Raw genomic sequence first — 22,423 nt, 5'->3', positions numbered from 1 at the left:
CCCCACTCCTCGATTTAGAGCAATAGTGCTGTCTCTCCCTCTTCCCCCCGCCTGTCTCACTTGCTCTGCCTGTCTCCCTCTTCCTCACTTGCTCCGTAGCACTCCAAATCCAAGCCGAGTTGAGCCGAGGTTAGCCGAGTCGCCCCAAGAAGACGCCCTGGTCTGAGCTGAGTCGAACCAAGTGGAACCGATGCACTGTGCACAGGACCTCTGCGCCTCAGTTTGCACGCGTGAGATTTTGGGCGTTTCAGAGGCCTTGGGTTACTGTTTCTACTGCTGTAATACAATAATTGAAAACTCGTCAGTGGTCAGCCTATGCGAGGCAAAATTATAATTTGAATACGGTATAAATCAAGGAATTTCACCGAAGTTGTTAAGCTTATAATTATAACAATACTAATATCAACTTAACTTCAGTCTGAAAAATCCAGTTTTCAGCATGATCTGAAGAAAGGAAGGCATGATGAGGAGTGACATTGTTTGCCATTGTATTACTAATCTGACCAGAAAGTGCTATTGTAGCAATACTGGCCGGTTGAACAGCACCTTTCATAATATCCCAATGCTCTGGTCGGTCTCTGAACATCATTATTCAGCAGGTTCCATACCGTCACAGCCATAAGTGAGACTGGGACTTCCGTGGAGCTCCCTTTCTCAGTTTTCATTTGATTGGTAGTAATCTTCGTATGCATTTTCTCTTCTTAGGTCTTTATATCTGGACTACATTCTACATCAGACATATCTTCAGAAATGTCATGCAATAGACTCAGCAACTGATGGTTTACAAGACTTTGTTACTGTACTGTGACAAGCTGACGAAAGACAACACTACCAGAGATGCAGCGGAAATTATGTTCGTACAATTCTTAATATATCCCAGTTCGATTTTTTAGTTTTTTAATATTACCGTTGTTGATAGGATAATTATGAGCAGATGATTATATCTCAATGAGAGGTATGTGTTGTAATATATTTTATTACGATAATTAATACAGCGGTCAAAATGACCGCTCCGGCAGTAGTAGGTATACCCGTTACTAACGCCCCATCCATTGATGCAAAATTAATTATATTTAATATGGATTTTCTTGACCACTAATCAAGAAAAGTCACTAGTGTTAAGTTCCAGTGTTAAGCACTGCCTCCATTTCTTCCGTTACGATAATAGACCTATAATAACCAGATTGAGGCTCACCAGTAACTGCGTTATTAAATCACGTCGGGGTCACCAAATTATGTTGGAACAGCAATGGAACTACCCATTTCACCCCTTCCCCGAATTCTCAGCAAGTATATTTAGAGATTCAGCCAATTTTACAGCCATCACATAGCACAACAAAGCAACATTCATCCTTGTTTTTAAAACTTAACTTACAAGTTCACTGCCTTCTCGATTCACAATAACATTGGTTGTCCAGATGCAACAGTACCTACTGGTATAATCAAAATATGACATTTTTCCCTTACTACCTCATCTTAAATTGTGAACAGTAGTTATAAGAACATTAGTGGATTATGTGCAATAACAAAATAATATACTGCCAGGCTGAGTGGCTCAGACGGTTAAGGCGCTGGCCTTCTAACCCCAACTTGGCAGGTTCGATCCTGGCTCAGTCCGGTGGTATTTGAAGGTGCTCAAATACGACAGCCTTGTGTTGGTAGATTTACTGGCATGTAAAAGAACTCCTGCGGGACTAAATTCCGGGGACGTAAAGCAAATAGCATTATTATTATTATTATTATTATTTATTAAAATAATATACTATCACATTACACCAGCCAATTAAATGCTTATTTAAATTTGAAGGAAAACTATTTCGGTGAAGACAGAATACTCAACATTTCAGAATGTTCTTCCGTCATTGAATTCTTCTAACTTTGGTGATTGAAGGATTGTTGTTTGGTGATATGGAGATTCTTTTAGAATAACACTGAGAGTATGCATAGAAGTCAAAGCCCTAGGTACAGTCTCAAAATCAGACCAAAAATAAACCTGACATAAATTTATACAAAGTTAACTCTGAAAAAAGTATATCTTATATCTGAAGGTAAAATATCTGTTTATTTATTTATGCATTTATTCCTTTCAGATCCCACCATCAACAATCAAGTTGGAACTATCAGCTGATCAAAAATTCCTCTTAGCAGCTTACAATTATTCAAAGGTAAGCAAGTTGTTTTATCTAATAATATCTATTGAGGGTATTGAATTTAAATTCTCATTTTCCGTCTAATGCCTTGTGATATCCTTATTCTGTAGGTGCATAGAAATCACACTGTTTCTTTACCTTAAGTCCTTCAATTCTCTCTTCTTCTGAATATCGAAGTAGGTACAGTTTATCTTACCTTATTTTCTGATCAGTGTGAATACTGGTTTCATCCAATCAAAGGACATTTTATTTATGTACTACACTGATCTATTATTTTCTGCACCCATTTAACCCATACCACACCATTATAATTCACCCTTTATCTTTGAATGTCAGCTATTCATTGAGCTAGACATCAGACTCCTGAAAACAACAGCCATCATCACCTTTCCTTAGTACTTTATTTGATTGCACTGTACTTACTATTTCTTGACTGTTATTCTGCTTTCCTCCTCAGTATCTTCCCACTGAATGTGAATCTGAAACTGTGAGGCAATAAGAGAGAATTCTGTTTTAAGTAGATTAGTAAATATCCTTCTTTCATTCCATTATACCTGATGTTCCACTTGTCTAATACAAAATGCTACTTGTTTCCTTTTTTCCCTCTATATATAAGAATCATAAGATTTTACTTTTAATCCAATCACATTTCGGTCCGAATACTATTATATTACTCGGAAATTTTCAACAGTCATCTCCATGTATTTTCACTTCATACCTGGAAGTTTTGTCACCCTTATTCATCCTTTTTTCTGGCTTTTGGGTTGCAAAAGTAGTTTTCTCTGAAAGTCAGACATTGGTCCTTATAATTGGAAATACACTGGCAGAAAATTAATTCCCATCATCAAGAAGGAGTTGTGCTAGATAAACACAATTCAGGTGGTATGTCTGCACATCTTAAAGATGATGTCAGTTCAGATTTGCACACTATTCAAAGAGTGGTGCTAGTAGTGCCACTGTCCGACTCATTGGCTGAATGGTCAGCGTTGAGGCCTTCGGTTCAGAGGGTCCCGGGTTCGATTCCCGGCCGGGTTGGGGATTTTAATCGTCTCTAATTCTTCTAGCCCAGGGACTGGGTGTTTGTGTTTGTCCCAACACTTTCCTCTTCATATTCACACAACACACTACACTACCAACCACCACAGAAACACGCAATAGTGATTACATCCCTTCATATAGGGTTGGCGTCAGGAAGGGCATCCGGCCGTAAAACAGGGCCAAATCCACATGTGCGACACAGTTCGCACCCGCGACCCCACAGGTGTGGGATAAGCGGTAGAAAAAGAAGAAGAAGAAAGAAGAAGGTGCTAGTAGTGCCACTATGACCTTGCAAAGCAAGTTTGCTTTAAATATGCGCTGTATCTTCGTGAGCTTCAGTCTTCGTCCGGTGTTGACATTGTGAAGTAGGTGTGAGCCAAATATGCCTTTAAGTGAACGAAGAAGGCAGTATCATTAGCTTACTGAATTTGATGGGGCCATGTAATAGGGCTACGAGAAGGTGGATGTTCTTTCTGCGGTATTGTAGGAAGGTTTGACACAGTTGTCTACATTGCATCAGTGTTGGCAACATTGGTCATAGGAAGGCACTGTCTCAAAAAGACCAGGGCCCAGATACACAGGGCTGCTACAGAGAGGGAAGACCACCATATTCGCCACATCGCTGTGGTGTAATGTACTACATCTGCAGTAGCCATTAGCTTCAGTTGGCACCAGAGTGACACAGCGAACTGTAACAAATTGATTGCTTCAGGTACAGCTCAGAGCCGGACGTCCTGTAGCATTTATGTCACTAAGTCCGAATCACTGCCTTCTGCGACTTCGGTGGTGTCAAGCTGGAGTTGATTGGAGGGCGGAGTGGAGATATGTTGTGTTCTCAGATGAGAGCCGTTTATGTCTTGGTGCCAGTGATGGTAGATTGGTAAGGAAGAGGCCACGTGAGCACTTGGAACCAAGCTATCTGCAGCGTCGACACACTGGACCTACACTGGGAGTTATGGTCTGGGGTGTGATTTCCTTTGACAGCCGGTGCGATTCAGCAGTATTCAAGGCTGTGCTTTCCAACAGGATAACGCTCACTCTCATATCGCTACTGTCATCCAACATGCTCTACAGAGCTTCGACCAGTTGGCTTGGCCTGCAAGGTCAGCAGACCTTTCACCCATTGAGCACATATGGGTCATTATGGGATGAAAAATCCAGCATCCTCCAATACCAACATTAACCGTTGCTGATTTAACTGACCAAGTGCAACAGGTGTGGAACTCCTTCCCACAAAATGACATACGGCACCTATACAACACAATGCATGCACATTTGCATGCTTCCTTTCAAAACCATAGCAACTACAGCAGTTATTAATGTACCACCATGTCACATGTCTCCTCGTGCATGCTTGAACCTCTGAAATGGAAACTGTAATCAAATACATATATTACCTAGAAAATTGCTTATCCTAAATGGTATTCCTCTAAACTAATGTCTTCTTGGTGTTGGGATTTCATTTTCTGCCAGTGTACATAGTGATATTCAGACACCTATCCTTGTCTATTACACAACAATGGCAGGCAAGCACAAGTACTCGGGCCAACAACTGCTTTGTGCACTTCTGCAGTAAATTGTCAATAATTATGAATCAATGAAACTGAAATGACAAACTACTCACCAAATTTCAGCAATTGCTGGAAATAATCTTTATTCATCTGCAGGCATGTGTCATTACATGAAACAATATTGGTTCCTATTTACCCTTTGCAACTCATCCTAAGAAATGTTGAGAATTTCACCATGAATTGCATCTTTGAGTTGTTCTACTATGTGAGGATTACTTTTGTACATCTTGTCCTTTAAACCATTCCACAAATAAAAGTCAAAAGGTGTAAAATTGGGACTATGGGCAAGCTATAAACCTGTGCTAATTAAGAATTGTCAAGTTTCATAACCTCAATAGTTTCTTGATAGAGATCTGCATGACACTGGAAGGTGGTAGCCTGTTAACCTCTGAAACAATAAAAAGACTCACTTAAGCCATGTATCAGTTATATCTCTGATGACCCTATTGCTTTATTGTTCTATTGACACTGTTTCGTGAACGGAAATTTCGAACTGAAGTTTAATACTCTTGTTTACTTTTCTATTTTCAGCTTTTCAGACACACTTACTTGGCTCAGTATGACATCATTGATATTGAAACACAGTAAGTATTTGAACAGTGCCAGTATTTCCCTGGATCACAAAATTATAAAAGCAGTTGGGTAGCACTAATTTTGTACCAAAGATGTTTATATGTTACTGTCAGGATAACTTTAAAGATTACGGATTGAAATACCTTTAATTACGGTTCTCAAGTTTTGTTAAATTAGTAATTTATTTTATATTTACCTCTTCTACTTCAAATTGTGTTGCACACATGGACTTGACCCAGTTATATGGTATTAAAAGTAACAAGTTTCATTTTTGTTAAAAAACTGTTTTGACTTTAAATTCAAGCAATGAATATTTAAGAATAAACTTAAATATTGTATTTAAGCGGTCTGCCTATTTATATATTTATTTGGTCTAGAACATGTTTCTTCCCCTAAGGGACATAATCAGCTAGAATATTTCACAAAATAACATCAGATATAAAAGCACATTAATAGAAAGCTAAGACATGAGTTAAAATATTTAGAAATAGATATATTCTAAAGATGATAATGACCTGAAAGATGCAATACTTGAGGGGTTGACATTATCAAACTGTATCTGAAGAATTAACACAAATACTTTTCCACATTATTTTAAGACTTTCAATAAAGGCAACAACTATGTAGAAAAGTAGTTTTCAGTACAGGTGTCTGGCTAAATGGCTAAATGGTTAGCATGCTGGCCTTTGGTCCGAGGGGCCCCGGGTTCGAATCCTGGCCTGGTCATGGATTTTGACCTTCATTAATCAATTCCTGTAGCTTGGGGCTGAGTATTTGTGCCATCTACAGCATTAGAATTCATCTTAGGTAGGGCCGCATCCTCACAGATGTGCAGGTTGCCTGTACGGTGTCAGCTTGAAAGACCTGCACATGCCATTATTATTATTATTATTATTATTATTATTATTATTATTATTATTATTATTATTATTATTATTATTATTATTATTATTGTTATTGTTATTGTTATTATTATTATTATTATTATTATTATTATTATTATTATTATTATTATTATTTCAGAATAAATCTGTTTAACATCAAACCTATTCTGTAATTTATTCAAATATGAATTGAACCCCATTGTTTCCCTCCAATTTTAGGTGAAAAAAGTGTGGCCTATACACACATAAAAACTAAACCAAACCAAACCCCATGGCACAACAGCCCCGAAGGGCCTTGGCCTACCAAGCGACCACTGCTCATCCCGAAGGCCTACAGGATTACGAGGTGTCGTGTGGTCACCACGACAAATCCTCTCGGCCGTTATTCTTGGCTTTCTAGACCGGGGCACCTGTCTCACCAACAGATAGCTCCTCAATTGTAATCAAATAGTCTGAGTGGACCTCAAACCAGCCCTCAGATCCAGGTAAAAATCCCTGACCTGGCTGGGAATTAAACCCGGTGCCTCCGGGTAAGGGGCAGGCACGCTACCCCTACACAGATACATATGGTGTGTTAACGGTTCTTAACTGCGATATTATTGAAATGTGTTTGCAATATGTATAAATTTAGAACATATATTTTCTAAAACTGTGCTGACATCTTAAACAGTGCCTCAAGTCATTGTAGGAAGCAGGACCAACCAAAAGAGGTGAAAAAGACAAATGTGAAAACAAAGAAGGACAAGGCAGTCTGCATCTTTATACACAGCTGTCTTCAAAGAGACAGGCTTTCTCCTTACCAAACCCAGTTCTTCATAGTTCTCAATGATTCTTTTCTAAATACCTGATTCATTTTCTGATCGTAAAATAAGAGAACTGCTGGAAAATTTGACAGTTTGTGAAAACCTTATTTTACTTTCTCAGAAAAAAACTACAACTCTTCTAATAATGCATTGCTGAAGGTCATAAAAGTGTACCTAAACAAAAATGATTTCTATTTAATTGTTATGGTAATTCTTTGAATTACACATGGAACTTTAAATTGTCAATAACTTAAGATATATACCCATTAATACTTACCTTCAGCTAAATTCTTCTAGTTTGATATCAAGGATGATAGCAAAAATATTGAAAATTAACAGTGAATTGTTATAAATTCCTTGACTAACATTACTGTACAACAATTTAAGATCTGTTGTTTGAATGAATTTTTTAAGTTCATGCAGTTTATTTTAGAAAAAATTTAAGAATAGTTTTTCCTTTTCTCCCAGTTTAGTTAATTTGTGTATGTAATCACTCGCTTCAAAAATTTTGTATTGTATGTTTGTACTATTTAAGGTGACTAGTTATAACCTACAGTCCTAATATGCTAGACAAAGTAGGGCTTTTTCATGGATAATAAATAAATAAATAAATAAATAAATAAATAAATAAATAAATAAATAAATAAATAAATAAATAAATAAATAAATACAAATTCCTTGAGTACCATTGGTTTATATGCAGGTCAAACAGGTTTTTTTTTTTTTTTTTTTTTTTTTTTTTTTTAATGCTCTGCTGTAATATGTAATGTTTTTCATATTTCCAGATCAAAACTTACTTTGATGTGCAATGAACCATATCCAGACAACAGGATATTACAGTTGGTTGTGTGGGCACCTGTAGGAAATGGCCTGGCTTATATCTATCACAACAACATCTACTATCGCCCTTCAGCTGCTGAGCTGATAGAACATAAACTGACGGAGACTGGCATATTTAATGTTATATATCATGGAGTTCCTGACTGGGTATATGAAGGTATGTCATTTGTTGTTCAGCATCTACAACTTGAGGATAATTGTAGATATTTAGAGGTGACATGAGGGGGTGATAAATTTCACTATGGAATACTTAAGAGTACAAAGTATGAAACACGAAAACATTGAAAAAAAAAAAAAAAAAAAAAAAGGAAGCATGAAATGGATACAAGTACACAAATATGTGTTCATCAAGTGACTTCAAACAGTTCCCGCCCAAAACTTAGCCACTTCAAAAGCACTTGAATTAGCTTGAATCAAATCACTCATTGTACATCTGTATAGGTACAACACACAACATAAGAGATGTTGTGTTGTTTGAAATTCACCGCAGTCGCATAGAACTGTCTTATAATGTCCAATAACGGACCATTTATATTGGTATTATAAATTTGCTCATTCAGGACAAATATTTCAGATTCCCTATGGGAATCAACATCTATATCATCTGATGGCCAAGCAGGCATCAATTTTTAGTGATGAGACAAAGTCTCTTAGTGCATTGGCACTGCCGGTGGCTCCAGTTAGCCTACGTGGTGGCCTCCATGGTATGCACTAGCCAGCGTATTGGTAGGTGTGCTAGGTACCAACTGATGAGCCCACCCTAGCACACGAGGGCGAAACGCTGGCAACCAAGAATGAGCTAGCTGGAAAATTTATAATGTCCAATAACGGACCATTTATATTGGTATTAGAACTGTCTTGGTCAGAAAATGCCCAATACACAAGTTGTCGCTTGTTCTTGCAACTTCAGCTTGCAGTCTGTTCAGGGACTTCCAGATTGGTCAGTTCTCTGTATGGCCAAGAGGTAAAGATTTCTTCAGTTCCATCCATTCAGACAAATTACTGGTTCTCTCCTTCCACAGGGCAACTCGTGCTTTGGCAACTGTTCCTTGTAACAGTTGAGTAGTTATTAGGAAGATCTTTCTCGATTTCAATGCCCTTTCAATAGGTTGATATCCATAGAGTGGTTGTGAGATCACAGTACATGATTTTCTCCTTTCATTGTTGGCAGCCACTTCTCTCCTGATAGCAGATGGTGCAGTCCCAGCCAGATAGTTCACTCTATTGATGGGAGTTGGCCTCAAACCTGAAATAATCCTGCAAGTTTTGTTTAAGGCAACATCAACCTGTTTTGCATGGACTGACTTACACCATATTCTACTGCTGAATAGCATAAGGCCAGTGTTGGTGTTCTTAACATTTGGGGATCGGTTCCCCAGTTAGTCCCTGCCATTTTATGAAGTTCCTCAGAGAGATCTTCTGCTTCAGCTTAAGTGTTGTATACAAGGAATCGGTATACAGAAAACACAACATAAATTTATTGTTTCAATCAGTTTTACACAATATGTACATAAATGCAACTAAATTTTCTTGAAGCTGGATGCACTTGTAAGCAATTAATGATGGTATTACTGTAGACTGAGGGTCGGTGGAAATATACACTTTATATACATGAGAGTCTATATACACACAAATCTATCTTGCAGAGATAGTCTGTCAATTAAGAGAGAGTCCAAGATAGTCGAAAACTATCTGCATTGAGGAATTACAAGTGTAACTTGCAATGACAGTTCGTACTAACAGAATGTAGTAGTTGCCGTAGGCTTGTCAGGAGCTGACATAAATGTTCACGATTAGTTGAATACTAATGTTAATGCCGGAGCCTAAGTGAGGACTGTGGGATGAGTAGAATACTGGCATCGGGGCTTGACGTGGCTACAGGAAGCGGGAGGTGAGGCAGTGTCTAGAGGTGAGGCCTCACAACCAGAATTTCAGTCCACCTGTTCGATACACATGTTTAAGAGGGATAGCCTCCCTGTTCGACTTGCAGTGTAATCTGGCGTTAGACACTGAGGAGTCCTCGTAAGGAGCGGAATGGAGCGTCCTTTTATAGCGCTGGCTGACATCACAAGCAAGCACGCTGCAGTTTCGTTTAAGGCAACATCAACCTGTTTTGCATGGGCTGACTTGCAGAGATAGTCTGGAAAGATCTGGGCTGCGGCGTGTTCCGGAGCTATCAGGCGCAGAGCTGAGATTGCGACGGACACACAACATTAAGCCACTGCTCCTTGTATGTATGTGCACAGTCCAAGGTGACCCCTGGTTATCTAGGATGAAAGCAGTGATCCAACAATGTACCATTCCAGAATACTTCAGGTTTCCGATTAGCTTGCATATGTTTCAGGTGGAAAGCACATACCTGAGTCTTACTAGGGTTGGGTATGAGTTGGTCCCTTTCATAATAAGTAGCAAGCTGTTCTAGAGCATGACTGAGCATATGAAGGCATTTAGGTCATTTCCTATTATAATAGAGGTATTAAATGTGTAAACAGGGGGGTAAAAGAAATAGCATATTTAGAGTTGACATGAGGGGGTGATAAATTTCACTATGGAATACTTAGAGGGGATTTTATTATTTATTCATGTCAGAAGTACAAAATATGAAACATGAAAACATTAAAAAAAAAAAAAAAAAAGGAAGCACAAAATGGATACAAGTACACAAATATGTGTTCATCAAGTGACTTCAAACAGTTCCTGCCCAAAACTTAGCCACTTCAAGAGCACTTGAATTAGCTTGAAGACCTCAACTGGAGTATGGTTTAGGGGTGTGTGATCCATATCATGATTGCTTGATAACTGGAGGGGGTACAGAGGAAAGCAGTAGATATATGATGAGAGACATTAGAACCACTAGGAGTGTCAGTAGCTTGCTAAGAAAGCTTGGCTGGGAAAGTAGATCGGAAAGATCAGGTTCAAGAGTAAAAATTAAGCAAGTTTGTAGTTTTATGTGGCTGTTGATATCATAATCATATCCATTGGACCTCTAGTTTCATGTGAAATCCAAACTATGGGGATATAACATTTCATTTAAAAAATCTCACATGCATTGGATGGGTTTCGAACCATAGCCACCTTGATGAGAATCAGTGAATATACCAATTGGCTATCATGCCCCAATATCAAGAATGTGGACATATATTGGAGAAAGAGCTTGAGAGGACATTGGGAAGAGATAAATCAATGAAAGATTTTTTAAAGGTAGGTCTAATCATAAGTTGAAAATAAAGTTACATCAGTGGTGCAGTAATTGGTGGTTATGTTCATTTGTGGGAAGTGAAATAAATTAGAACAGCTTATCAAAGGACATCTTCAGTCCTTTCCCAAGGAAGAACATTTGTTCAAAGTTTATGGTGAGAAAAACGTAAATGCTTAGCAGGAGGGTATAGTACTCTGAGAAATTTTAGGTTTTGTGCCACTGTTTTTGTAAAAATGTAGGTATATTTTGCATTTGTTTTATTTTAATTGCTTATAATTTCTTATACCTCATAATCTGCAGGCCTTCAGGCTGAGCAGTGGTCGTTTGGTAGGCCATGGCCCTTTGGGACTGTTGTGTCATAGGATTTGGTTTTAATAATTTCTTACAATTTTCCTACTAGGGAAACTACCCCATTCACAAAATCAGTCGTTAATCTTATGTCTTCCGAGTCTCTGCAATGCTACAGTATGTTTAAATCTTTTAATGTTGAGCAGAACTTTCAGAAAAACCCATTATATTAAAGAAATGTACTCTTGTACAATGGAGGATGTTGCCCAGTTTTACTTCCTCTTAAAACAGTAATCACCACCATCACCATCTCTCATACAATGTATTAAATTTGTTAAACTGTGTTCCGCATGGTTTTACTTCTATATTGACAGTTTCGTAAAACATATGAGCGTCGCCTTACCTACATTGCTAGAACTCTGCTGCTGCAAGAACAGCTGAAACAATATAAGCATGGCACATAGCCCTTGTAAAACGTACTACCATACTCAGACAAGCTAATGAATCATGAGTGAAAGCAAATTCTTAAAAACTTCAAAGATGCTGTATACGCTTATTAAAATGAGAATACATTACTAAGCATACAGGAAATAACAAATTACGGTACTCTCACACATGTGCCAAATTTCAAAAGTCAAAAAGCAGGAGATTTTTTTGCGGCACATCCCGACATGTTAGGACACATCATTGATGATGTAACATTGAAGAATATTTAATACATCATACTACTCAATTATGTAATTTCTCTTATTAATTAAAAAAGTTATTTATTTATTTATTTATTTATTTATTTATTTATTTATTTATTTATTTATTTATTTATTTATTTATTTATTTATTTATTTAATGAAATACTTCATGTATTTGCTAAGAATACTTTTCAGTGTCGACTTGGTTAAATGTGACCACAAAAATTCAGTCTCTCAAACACACTGTAATTACAATATAAACATACATACATTATCATTATAGACTGTTATGCCTTTCAGTGTTCAGTCTGCAAGCCTCTGTGCATTTACTAAACATTGCCACAATCCTCTATTTGCAACTAGTGCTGTGGCCTCATTTAGTTCTATACATCTTGTCTTTAAATTGTTAGAAACTGAGTCTAACCATCGTTGTATTGGTCTCCCTCTACATCTCTTACCTTCCACGACAGAGTCCATTATTCTCCTAGGTAACCTATCCTCCTCCATTCACCTCACATGACCCCACCTCCAAAACCGGTTTATGCGTACAGCTTCATCCATCAAGATCAATCCTAAATTAGCCTTTATCTCCTCATTCCGAGTACCCTCTTGCCATTGTTCCCACCTGTTTGTACCAGCAATCATTCTCAATACTTTCATGTCTGTTACTTCTAACTTATGAATAAGATATACTGAGTCCACCCAGCTTTCGCTCCTGTAAAGCAAAGTTGGTCTGAAAACAGAACAATGTAAAGATAGTTTCGTCTGGGAGCTGACTTCCTTCTTACAGAATACTGTTGATCGCAACTGTTAGCTCACTGTATTAGCTTTACTACACCTTGATTCAATCACACTTACTATATTACCATCCTGGGAGAACACACAACCTAAATACTTGAAATTATCTACCTCTTCTAGCTTTGTATCACCAATCTGACATTCAATTCTGTTGAATTTCTTACCTACTGACATCAATTTAGTCTTCGAGAGGCTAATTTTCATACCATACTCATTGCACCTATTTTCAAGTTGCAAGATATTAGACTGCAGGCTTTCAGCACAATCTGCCATTAAGACCAAGTCATCAGCATAGGCCAGACTGCTTACTACATTTCAACCTTTCATCAGATGATCCATGTAAACTACGAGGAGCAAAGGTGAAAGATTACAGCCTTGTCTAACCCCTGTAAGTACCCTGAACCAAGAACTCATTCTACCATCAATTCTCATTGAAAGCCAATTGTCAACATAAATGCCTTTCATTAATTTTAATAATCTACCTTTCATTCCATAGTCCTCCAGTATGGCGAACATCTTTTCCCTCGGTACCTGTCATATGCTTTCTCTAGATCTACGAAACATAAACACAACTGCTATTCCTCCCGTAGCATTTTTCAATTACCTGGCGCATACTGAAAATCTGATTCTGAAAGCCTCTCTGTGGTCTGAAACCACACTGGTTTTCATCCAACTTCCTCGTAACGACTGATTGCACCCTCCTTTCCAAGATGCCAGTGAATACTTTACCAGGTACACTAATCAATGAGATACCTCGATACCTCGATAAACATATCTGTAAAAATACACATTATAATACAAAGAATGACATGTTTCATTCTACAAGAACATCATCAGATTCTATCAAATCACTTAAAACATGCTTATATATGTACAGTATTGTTTATGTTGCATAAACTTGTCAATGATACGTTTAATGATAATATGAACCAGTAATGACAAAACATATAATGAGAAACTTCTGTACTTATCTAGACTGCTGATGCTAAGTCCGTTGACAAACCATTATATTAAAAAATGTATTCTCATACAATGGAGGATGTTGCCCAGTTGTACTTCCTCTTAAAACAATAATCACCACCATCACCACCTCTCGGATTAAATTTGATCGTGACTTAGCATCGGCAGTCTAGATAAGAACAGAAGTTTTTCATTGTATTAATACTTGTAAATTTATTTTTTGTCATTATTGGTTCATATTATCACTAAACTATAATTGTCAAGTTTACACAATGTAAACAATACTGTACATATATAAGCATGTTTTAAGTGATTTGATAGAATCTGATGATGTTCTTGTAGAACAAAACATGTCATTCTTTGTATTATAATGCGTATTTTTACAGATATGTTTATAGTGTTATATTGTAATTACAGTGTGTTTGACAGACTGAAATTTTTTTGTTACATTATACACACCGCAAGTATCTGAGCTTTAGAACATATGACTTTTTATTGTAACTTAGGCCTATTCATAAATTTCTGAACTAGATTTATGCTCAAAGCACTGGCCTTATTGAACAGTTTTAAGTTTTATTTTTCCAGAATTTTTTTGGTAAGCTTTGATCTGAATTGAGATTTTGTCTTTGTAAATATGCTTTAAAAAAGTTCCCAGTCAGTATTGTTATGTGGAAATGATAAAATAAAAGGCATTATGTTAAAGATTCTGTCATATTTAAGAACACTACCAGCTGATTGCATTTGTCTTACCATGCCCAATGAATATCAATTTTCAGCTGCTTAAAGATTGAGGAAAAACCTGGGATTTTCACAAAATACAGGAATACTAAAGCTGTTCTCAAAATCAGGAGGCAAATCTCTGCGATCAGAAAAGAGGGAGGAAGGACCAAAAATGGGAAGTCTCCTGCTTAAATCAGGGGAGCTGGCATGTCTGCTCTCAGCTAATGGTTGACACAGCAAGGAGGTAATGGCCTACGAAGGGAACACTCAGCTCACCTCAGTCACACTCTTGCCGCTTGTCTTTCCCGAACTGCACTGGGTCATGGTATACACTAACTAGACACCAACCAGCACATGATGTAAATAAAACCACAGCTACACTGAACTATTAAACCTATAAAAAACTGTAGGCTTTTTTACTAATTTATGTTATGCTAAACTGTAAACTATGCTATACTATACTGGAGAGATAAAGACTAGATATAACTGTATGAAAAACACAAACTACTGAAGAAAGACTGTGAACCGTACCAAATACCATCCATGCTGAGCAAGGTAGCTTAACCACATGGTGAAAGTACACAACACAGTTGGCAACTAGGTTTCGAGATCATGCTCAACCGATTGATATGACTGGCAGCTTGGGATTGGCTGGATGTCTGTGTTTCTGTACAAAATCACCAAATAGAGCCAAAATTGGCCAAAACATCAATTTAGAAGCTATAATATTCGGAGTATAGTATAGGATATATTTCATGGATTAAAAGGTCAAACTTCTAAGCAGAATTGCTGCAGATAGAAGAAACTTAATTGCCTATCTTTTCACCACCAACAAATGGTACAGTATTGAAAAAATGAAATGTCGTATGGCTTTCCCAGGACGGGTTCGGCTCGCCAGGTGCAGGTCTTTCTATTTGACTCCCATACGTGACCTGCGCGTTGTGATGAGGATGAAATAATGATGATGAAGATAACACATACACCCAGCCCCCGTGCCACTGGAATTAACCAATTAAGGTTAAAATCCCTGACCCGGCCGGGAATCGAACCCGGGACCCTCTGAACCGAAGGCCAGTACGCTGACCGTTCAGCCAACGAGTCGGACGGTACAGTATTGATAGGTCCATATAAACCATAGAGCTTAAAACATTTAGCAGAAATACAAATTATAAATGTGCATAATATGTTGTTACAACAAGAACTTCATAATTTACTGCTGTGCTATATAATCCATAATTGTTTAAATGTACATTCATTCTACTTTAAAGGCACATACGGAAAGTTAATTTTTTTCATACATTGATTGTTGAAAAGTTTACAATATTAAATTAATAACATATCATACTTTTTTTTTTTTTTCAGAGGAAGTGTTCAGTTCAAATTCTGCATTGTGGTTCTCACCAAATGGACAAAAACTTGCCTATGCCTCATTCAATGATTCTCTGACTCGAGTGATGAGTATTCCTTATTATGGCAGCCCCACTGTCCTGGAGTTCCAGTATCCACGAGCCATCAACTTACGATATCCAAAGGTAACTTGATTTATGTTATCAAGTCATATATAAAAAAAGGAATATATGAAAGGTAATTGTGAGAATAAGGAGCAATAGAAAAGGAAGATAAAAACAAATATGACAACATAAAAAGGACAGTGACAATCTCCACATCTTCATACATTGTCATCTTCAAACAGATAGACTCTCATCTATCTATCTATCTATCTATCTATCTATCTATCTATCTATCTATCTATCTATCTATCTATCTATCTATCTACCTCTGTCTGTCTGTCTGTCTGTCTGTCTGTCTGTCTGTCTGTCTGTCTGTCTGTCTGTCTGTCTGTCTGTCTGTCTGTCTGTCTGTCTGTCTGTTTGTTTGTTTGTTTGTTTGTTTGTTTGTTGTTATCCTGACAGGTACAGACCCAATAATAAGGATCTCAAATGATAAATACATTAATACTATACTAATATACTATATCAATACTATTGCACTTTAAAACTAGAACATTTGACATATAATTTTCAAATTCAAGTAAACTTATTAAAATACTAAAGTTAATACATTCTACACGTATAATTTCCAAACATCAACTAAAGTTACATTAAAAATTTAGGACACTGAACTATTAAAAACACTGTACATATTGAGGTATTGGTATATATATTGAATGCTACACAAACAATTCAACTAACTATTGAACATAGGTTTAACGTTAGTGGATACTCCAAATAATAAGTCTTAGGAAGAAAGAAGGTCATCGAAATGCATTGAGTACACCGTTATTATATATTATTATTTATTTATTAAATTAACTAATTATTAATTACAATTATATTATATTATATTATATTATATTATATTATATTATATTATATTATATTATATTATATTATATTATATTATATTAGCAGTTACCTGCGGTTTCTCTCACGTGGATTTTGTAATTTGATCAAAGTGGCATTGTACTAAGACATTATCTGAAAATCCCTAAAGTATAAAAACTCACCAAAAAACTGAATTTCATTTACCCCAGAAACCCTTGGTAAAACATGTTTGTGATATTGCCTCTTGGGGCTAAGATGACCATGTAACATGGAACTGTAAATGTGAGAACGTCTTCTCTCAAGTTAAAAAAAAAGTTTCTTTATTTTTAAAGGCGATTCCAAATACCTATTTCCACATCTGTAACATTTTCAGGTTTTGAGATATAAGTATCCCCATAAAAGGAATTCAACACCTTTATCAGCCCTTCCTCCACCCCCACTTAAGTGGATTTTCCAAAAACAAAAAAGACATATTTCTTTACTTTTAAAGGACTTTCCAAGTACCAAGTTTCATGTCTGTAACATGTTTAGTTCTTGACATACACTGTAGATATTCCGGTATTCATTTTAAAAATTCACCTGCTTTTTCTTTTTTTTTTTCAGCCCCTTAAGTAGTTTTCCAAAAACAAAAAACATGTTTCTTTATTTTTAAAGGAGATTCCAGATATCAGTTTTCATGTCTGTAACATCAGTTTTTGAGATATAAGTATGCTCATAAAATGTTCATCTTCTTCACCACTTCTTTCCACCCCCCCTTCCCCTTAAGTGAATTTTCTGAAAACAAAAAATATGTGTTTATTTATAAAGGAGCTTCCAAATACCAATTATCATGACTGTAACATCTTCACTTTTTGAGATATTTGTATCCTTGTGAAAATAATTCAACTCCTATTTCTCACCCACCCATCCTGAAGTTGATTTTCCCCCCAAAAATGCATGTTTTTTATTTTTAAACTTATTTCAAATGGCCATTTTAATGTCTGTAACATCTTTAGTTTTTTTTTAGAGTATCGTCACACAAATAATTCAACTAATGTTTCAATCCCTTCATCCCCCCTTATGTGAATTTTCCAAAAACAAAAGAATGCATATTTCTTTCTTGTTAAAGGAGATTCCAAATACCAATTTTTACATCTGTAACATCTTCCGTTTTTTAAATATCAGTATCCTAATAAAAATAATTGAAACTCCTTTTCAGTCTCTTCTATTCCCATCTTAAGTGGTTTTTCCAAAAACAAAATAATACTTGTTTTTTATTTGTAAAATATTAAAAATACCAATTTTCATATCTGTAACATGTTAAGTTTTTGAGATATACTGTAGATATGCTCATATCAAAAATTCACGCCAACCCACTTTTCAGTCCTTTTTACCCCCTCCCCCATAAGTGTTTTTTCTGAAAACAAAATAATCCATGTTTCTTTATTTTTAAAAGAGATTATAAATATCACTTCATGTTGGTAACATGTTAAGTTTTTGAGATATACTATAGATATGCTCAGGGATTATGTATACCAATTTTGGTTGGCAGCTATGCCCGAATGTACACGCATAATCTTGCTGCTGTAAAATCCTGGAGCTTATGTTGCCATTGTTACGGCAGTTCATTTCTTTATCCGATTCCTAGAGCAGGAATAGTGTGGTGCCAATATCTCCATAACTGTTGGTTTTAGGGCCTTAAAACATGGTTTTTGAGCCCATAGTGCTTACCGAGTTTTGTTTTTTGCAACAAGGGGCTTAAAATTGGCTTTGTCTCGTCCTTGTACGACAAATTCAATATTTCGCCTATATTACCCTCGAATTGTTTTGAAAATAAAATACAGCCAGTGTCCCTCAGGGATTATATATACCAATTTTGGTTGGCAGCTATGCACGAACGTATACGCATAATCTCGCTGCTGTAAAATCCCGGAGCTTATGTTGCCATTGTTACGGCAGTTCATTTCTCTATCCGATTCCTAGAGCAGGGGTAGTGTGGTGCTAATATCTCCATAACTGTTGGTTTTAGGGCCTTAAAACATTGTTTCTGGGCCCGTAGGGCTTACCGAGTTTTGTTCTTTGCATCAAGGGGCTTAAAATTAGCTTTGTCTTGTCCTCGCACGACAAATTCGATACAAGTATTATTTGATTATTTATACTCAGTTGCTTCCAAGTTCCGATGATAATACTGAAAATGATGATGTTGCTTTTTCTTGTTTTGTTTTTAAAATATAAATATGTCTTATGGCTGGGATTTATATCAAAATTTGCATCACCAAATTAGTGATACAAAATGTGTGATGTGATGTTACTTTGCAACCATGCAGGCTGTGATGTGAAGTATTGAGGGATGGCCATTACTGAGACACATATTATCAAAGAGAGGTGTTAGAGTACAGATGATTGATGTGATCTTGCTGGCTGTGATGTGAAGTATTGAGAGATGGCCATTACTGCGAGACATACTATCAAAGAGGGACATTGGAGTACAGATGGTTGATGTGATCTCACTGGCTGTGGTGTGAAGTATTGAGGGATGGCCATTACTGCGAGACATACTATCAAAGAGGGGCTTTAGAGTACAGGTGGTTGTTGTGATCTCGCTGGCTGTGTTGTGAAGTATTAAGGGATGGCCATGACTGAGAGACATAATATCAAAGAGAGGTGTTCGAGTATAGATGGTTGTTGATGTGATCTCACTAGCTGTGATGTGAAGTACTGAAAGACCTATTTATGGTCATTTGTTTTCCTCAAGGGGAAATTTGACATCATTTTCTTAAATCAGCTCACCTTCTGGCATGTAAATGATTTATGGAAAACTAACAGAATGGACCTTATGAATAATAGCTATATGTATGATGTTGCTTACAATCCATTACAGATGTATGTTATTCCTCTACTGTAGTAGATTGCATGTGAAGTCGTAGTTGTGTATATACCACTTATTGTACATATGTCACTGTTGATTCCAATCTACACCCTTTCTTTGTTTTTCTCAGTCAACTTTATTTTTTCCTTCATGCTTGTAACTTTTTACATTAAGGAAGACTTGGCACTAAAACACAACTGTCTGTTTTAACTTTTTAACATAAAATTGCTCTAAAATATCTGTATATCTATAATGAAGTAAAATGTATTGAATTATTGTTTTAAATTCTTTTCTGGATTTAGATTATTCTGATCATACTTGTCTTCCTAGTAAATAAAGCATGTCACATCGTTTATAGTTAGAATATACTTTGGTAAAAAAAATGTGAAGCAAAATGCTGTTGTATAGACAATAAAAGCAAGCAATACTAAGTCCATAATAACTGAATATATTTCCTTTCAGCCAGGTACTCCAAACCCAATTGTCTCCCTCAGTGTGGTCTATCTTAATGAAGACACACACCCAAATATTGGCTTAGCACCACCTCAAGACTTGGGAAGGTATGTTTGAAATTTACTAACAATTTCAGTTTGATAGCACAGATCACTATTGTATTCTCTTATCCTGCTTTTATTTTCCTTTTGATTAAATATGTGAAGTTAAAAATAAATAAAAAGTAATCTCCATCCACACCAAACCTTTGATTCAGTCCTGAAAACTGCAGTGTGGGTGATACTGAGACACTTTGGCTGCTCTGAGTGTTTTGTGAGTTGGTCCATTCCCTCCATGATGGCAGATCTGGATGGTTCTCCATTGAATATTTCTCTGAAACATTTCCAGTCATTTATGAATTAAATCAGGACTGTGCACAGGCATCAGCACTCTTTGATCTGTAGTTGACTCTCATGCTCCATGGAACTACAGCATGGACCTGGAGAATAGACTCTGTGCTGCCATAAGTCATTTGTAGGATTATCCTACTGGGTTCTTATGAACAATGACCCAATTGTGCTCAGTGTGGATACAATAACATTTCATAAGGCTTACATTCTTTATGCAGTTCTGTTTGTTAAACAACTATAAATAGCTATGTTAAACAGAAATTTTATTATTCTTCATCATTGTCTTCTTGTATACTCTCGCAACACTATAGAAGGCCTTCAAGAACTCCTGAACAGAATCCATGTCAAAGGTTTACAGTATGGTCTCAATATAAATGTAGCAAAAAGTAAGTTAATGGTATTTAGCAGAAATAGTAATGCATATGTCACCTTGTCATTAAAAAACGGTAAAATAGAACAAGTCCACCAGTTCAAGTACCTCGGCAGCATAATAACAGACAGTATGTATCCAGATAAGGAAATCAGATGCAGAATTGAAAACGCTAGAGCTGCATTTTGCAGGATGAGCTCTTTGTTCTGTAATAATCATCTGAATCTGAAGCTCAGACAGAGATTAATGAAGTGCTATATCTGGTCAGTACTGTTATATGGAGCAGAAACATGGACCTTAAAAGCCGCAAGTATCAAACGACTTGCCGCCTTTGAAATGTGGTTGCACAGAAGAATGCTTAGAATACCCTGGACAGATGTGATAACAAACGATGAAGCCCTAAGGAGAGCTAGGACGAAGCAAGAGCTAATAACAACAAGTTTGCAAAATAGCTTATCTAGGCCACATATTAAGAGGAAACAAATATGGCCTCATAAAACTCATTCTCCAGGGTAAAGGCGAGTTGGCAGACCAGAGATAACATGGTTACACAACATCAAGCAGTGGACCGGTGTTGAGATGACTGAGAGACTCTTCCGATTGGCAGAAGACAGAAAAACTTTCTCCAGAGTAATCACTGATCTCTGGGCAACCGGATATGGCACTTGAAGAAGAAGAAGAAGAAGAAGAAGTAGAAGAAGAAGAAGAATTGTCTTCATCAAACATCAATGATCTGTGTTAAGCATTGTCACCCAGATGGCTGATACTCTATCAGTTGTTTACCTTGCTTTATCCTAAGTGGTTTCAAATAACTTAGAAATTTATCGAATATTTCCCAATCCCTTACTCCTTGTCCTATAAATTAATATTTGCCCCCCTCTTGTATTCCAACTTTATCTTCATATTATGATCTTTCTTACTTTGAAACGCTCCACTCAAGCTTATTGTCTACTAATGTCATTCCACACCATCTCTCCACTGACAGCTCACAACATACCACATAGTTGAGCATCTCGTCTCCTTACTTCCAAGTCTTTTCAGCCCAGAGTTTGCAAAACACTACTATTTTCCAGAAATCACATGGAACAATATGTGTTGCTTTCTGCAAATGGCCTTATCTGTAATTCCAGTTCTTTGCTTATATCATTTATATAAGAAAGCACAAAGCAATAGCGATAGAGACCATTTGACCTCCCATATCTAAAATAACTACTATATCTTGCTGGAATCTTACAAGTTGAGCTTCACTGGAATAACCTTTCCTAAACCTAAACTATCTTCCAACAAACAAGTTCAGTTTCAAATTCTGCCACGCAAAATTACACTGTACCAAGCAACTTGGTTATATGTTATGCATCGTATAGTTGAGTGCTTACATTCAGCAGATGATGGGTTCAGAACCCACCATCGCCAACTCTGAATATATTTTCCATAGTTTATATTTTTACAATAGACATATTCCAGGGTTGTACCTTAATTTCGGCCATTGACACTGCCTTTCCAGTCCCAGCATCTCCAAAATCCTA

General features: G+C 36.6%; 1 protein-coding gene and 1 long non-coding RNA gene across 2 annotated transcripts in view; one reads left to right on the top strand and one right to left on the bottom strand.

Moving 5' to 3' along the window:
• Positions 1 to 22,423, top strand: part of ome (dipeptidyl peptidase 4 omega) — a 545,964-nt gene that overhangs the window by 471,439 nt on the left and 52,102 nt on the right. Inside the window, exons 4-8 of the mRNA XM_068227167.1 lie at positions 2,091 to 2,165; positions 5,291 to 5,343; positions 7,805 to 8,016; positions 15,876 to 16,045; positions 20,148 to 20,245. Of these exons, the coding sequence (XP_068083268.1) occupies positions 2,091 to 2,165; positions 5,291 to 5,343; positions 7,805 to 8,016; positions 15,876 to 16,045; positions 20,148 to 20,245 (608 nt within the window). The remainder of the gene's footprint in view (positions 1 to 2,090; positions 2,166 to 5,290; positions 5,344 to 7,804; positions 8,017 to 15,875; positions 16,046 to 20,147; positions 20,246 to 22,423) is intronic.
• Positions 20,417 to 22,423, bottom strand: part of LOC137500402 (uncharacterized) — a 66,830-nt gene continuing 64,823 nt past the window's right edge. The window contains exon 3 of the long non-coding RNA XR_011018023.1: positions 20,417 to 20,510. This is a non-coding gene — a long non-coding RNA (uncharacterized lncRNA). The remainder of the gene's footprint in view (positions 20,511 to 22,423) is intronic.

This window comes from Anabrus simplex, chromosome 4, assembly GCF_040414725.1.
Source record: "Anabrus simplex isolate iqAnaSimp1 chromosome 4, ASM4041472v1, whole genome shotgun sequence".
In the NCBI taxonomy this organism is placed as follows: domain Eukaryota; kingdom Metazoa; phylum Arthropoda; class Insecta; order Orthoptera; family Tettigoniidae; genus Anabrus; species Anabrus simplex.
The sequence above is the reverse complement of the archived record's forward strand: the minus strand, read 5'-3'. Positions and strand labels throughout refer to the sequence as shown.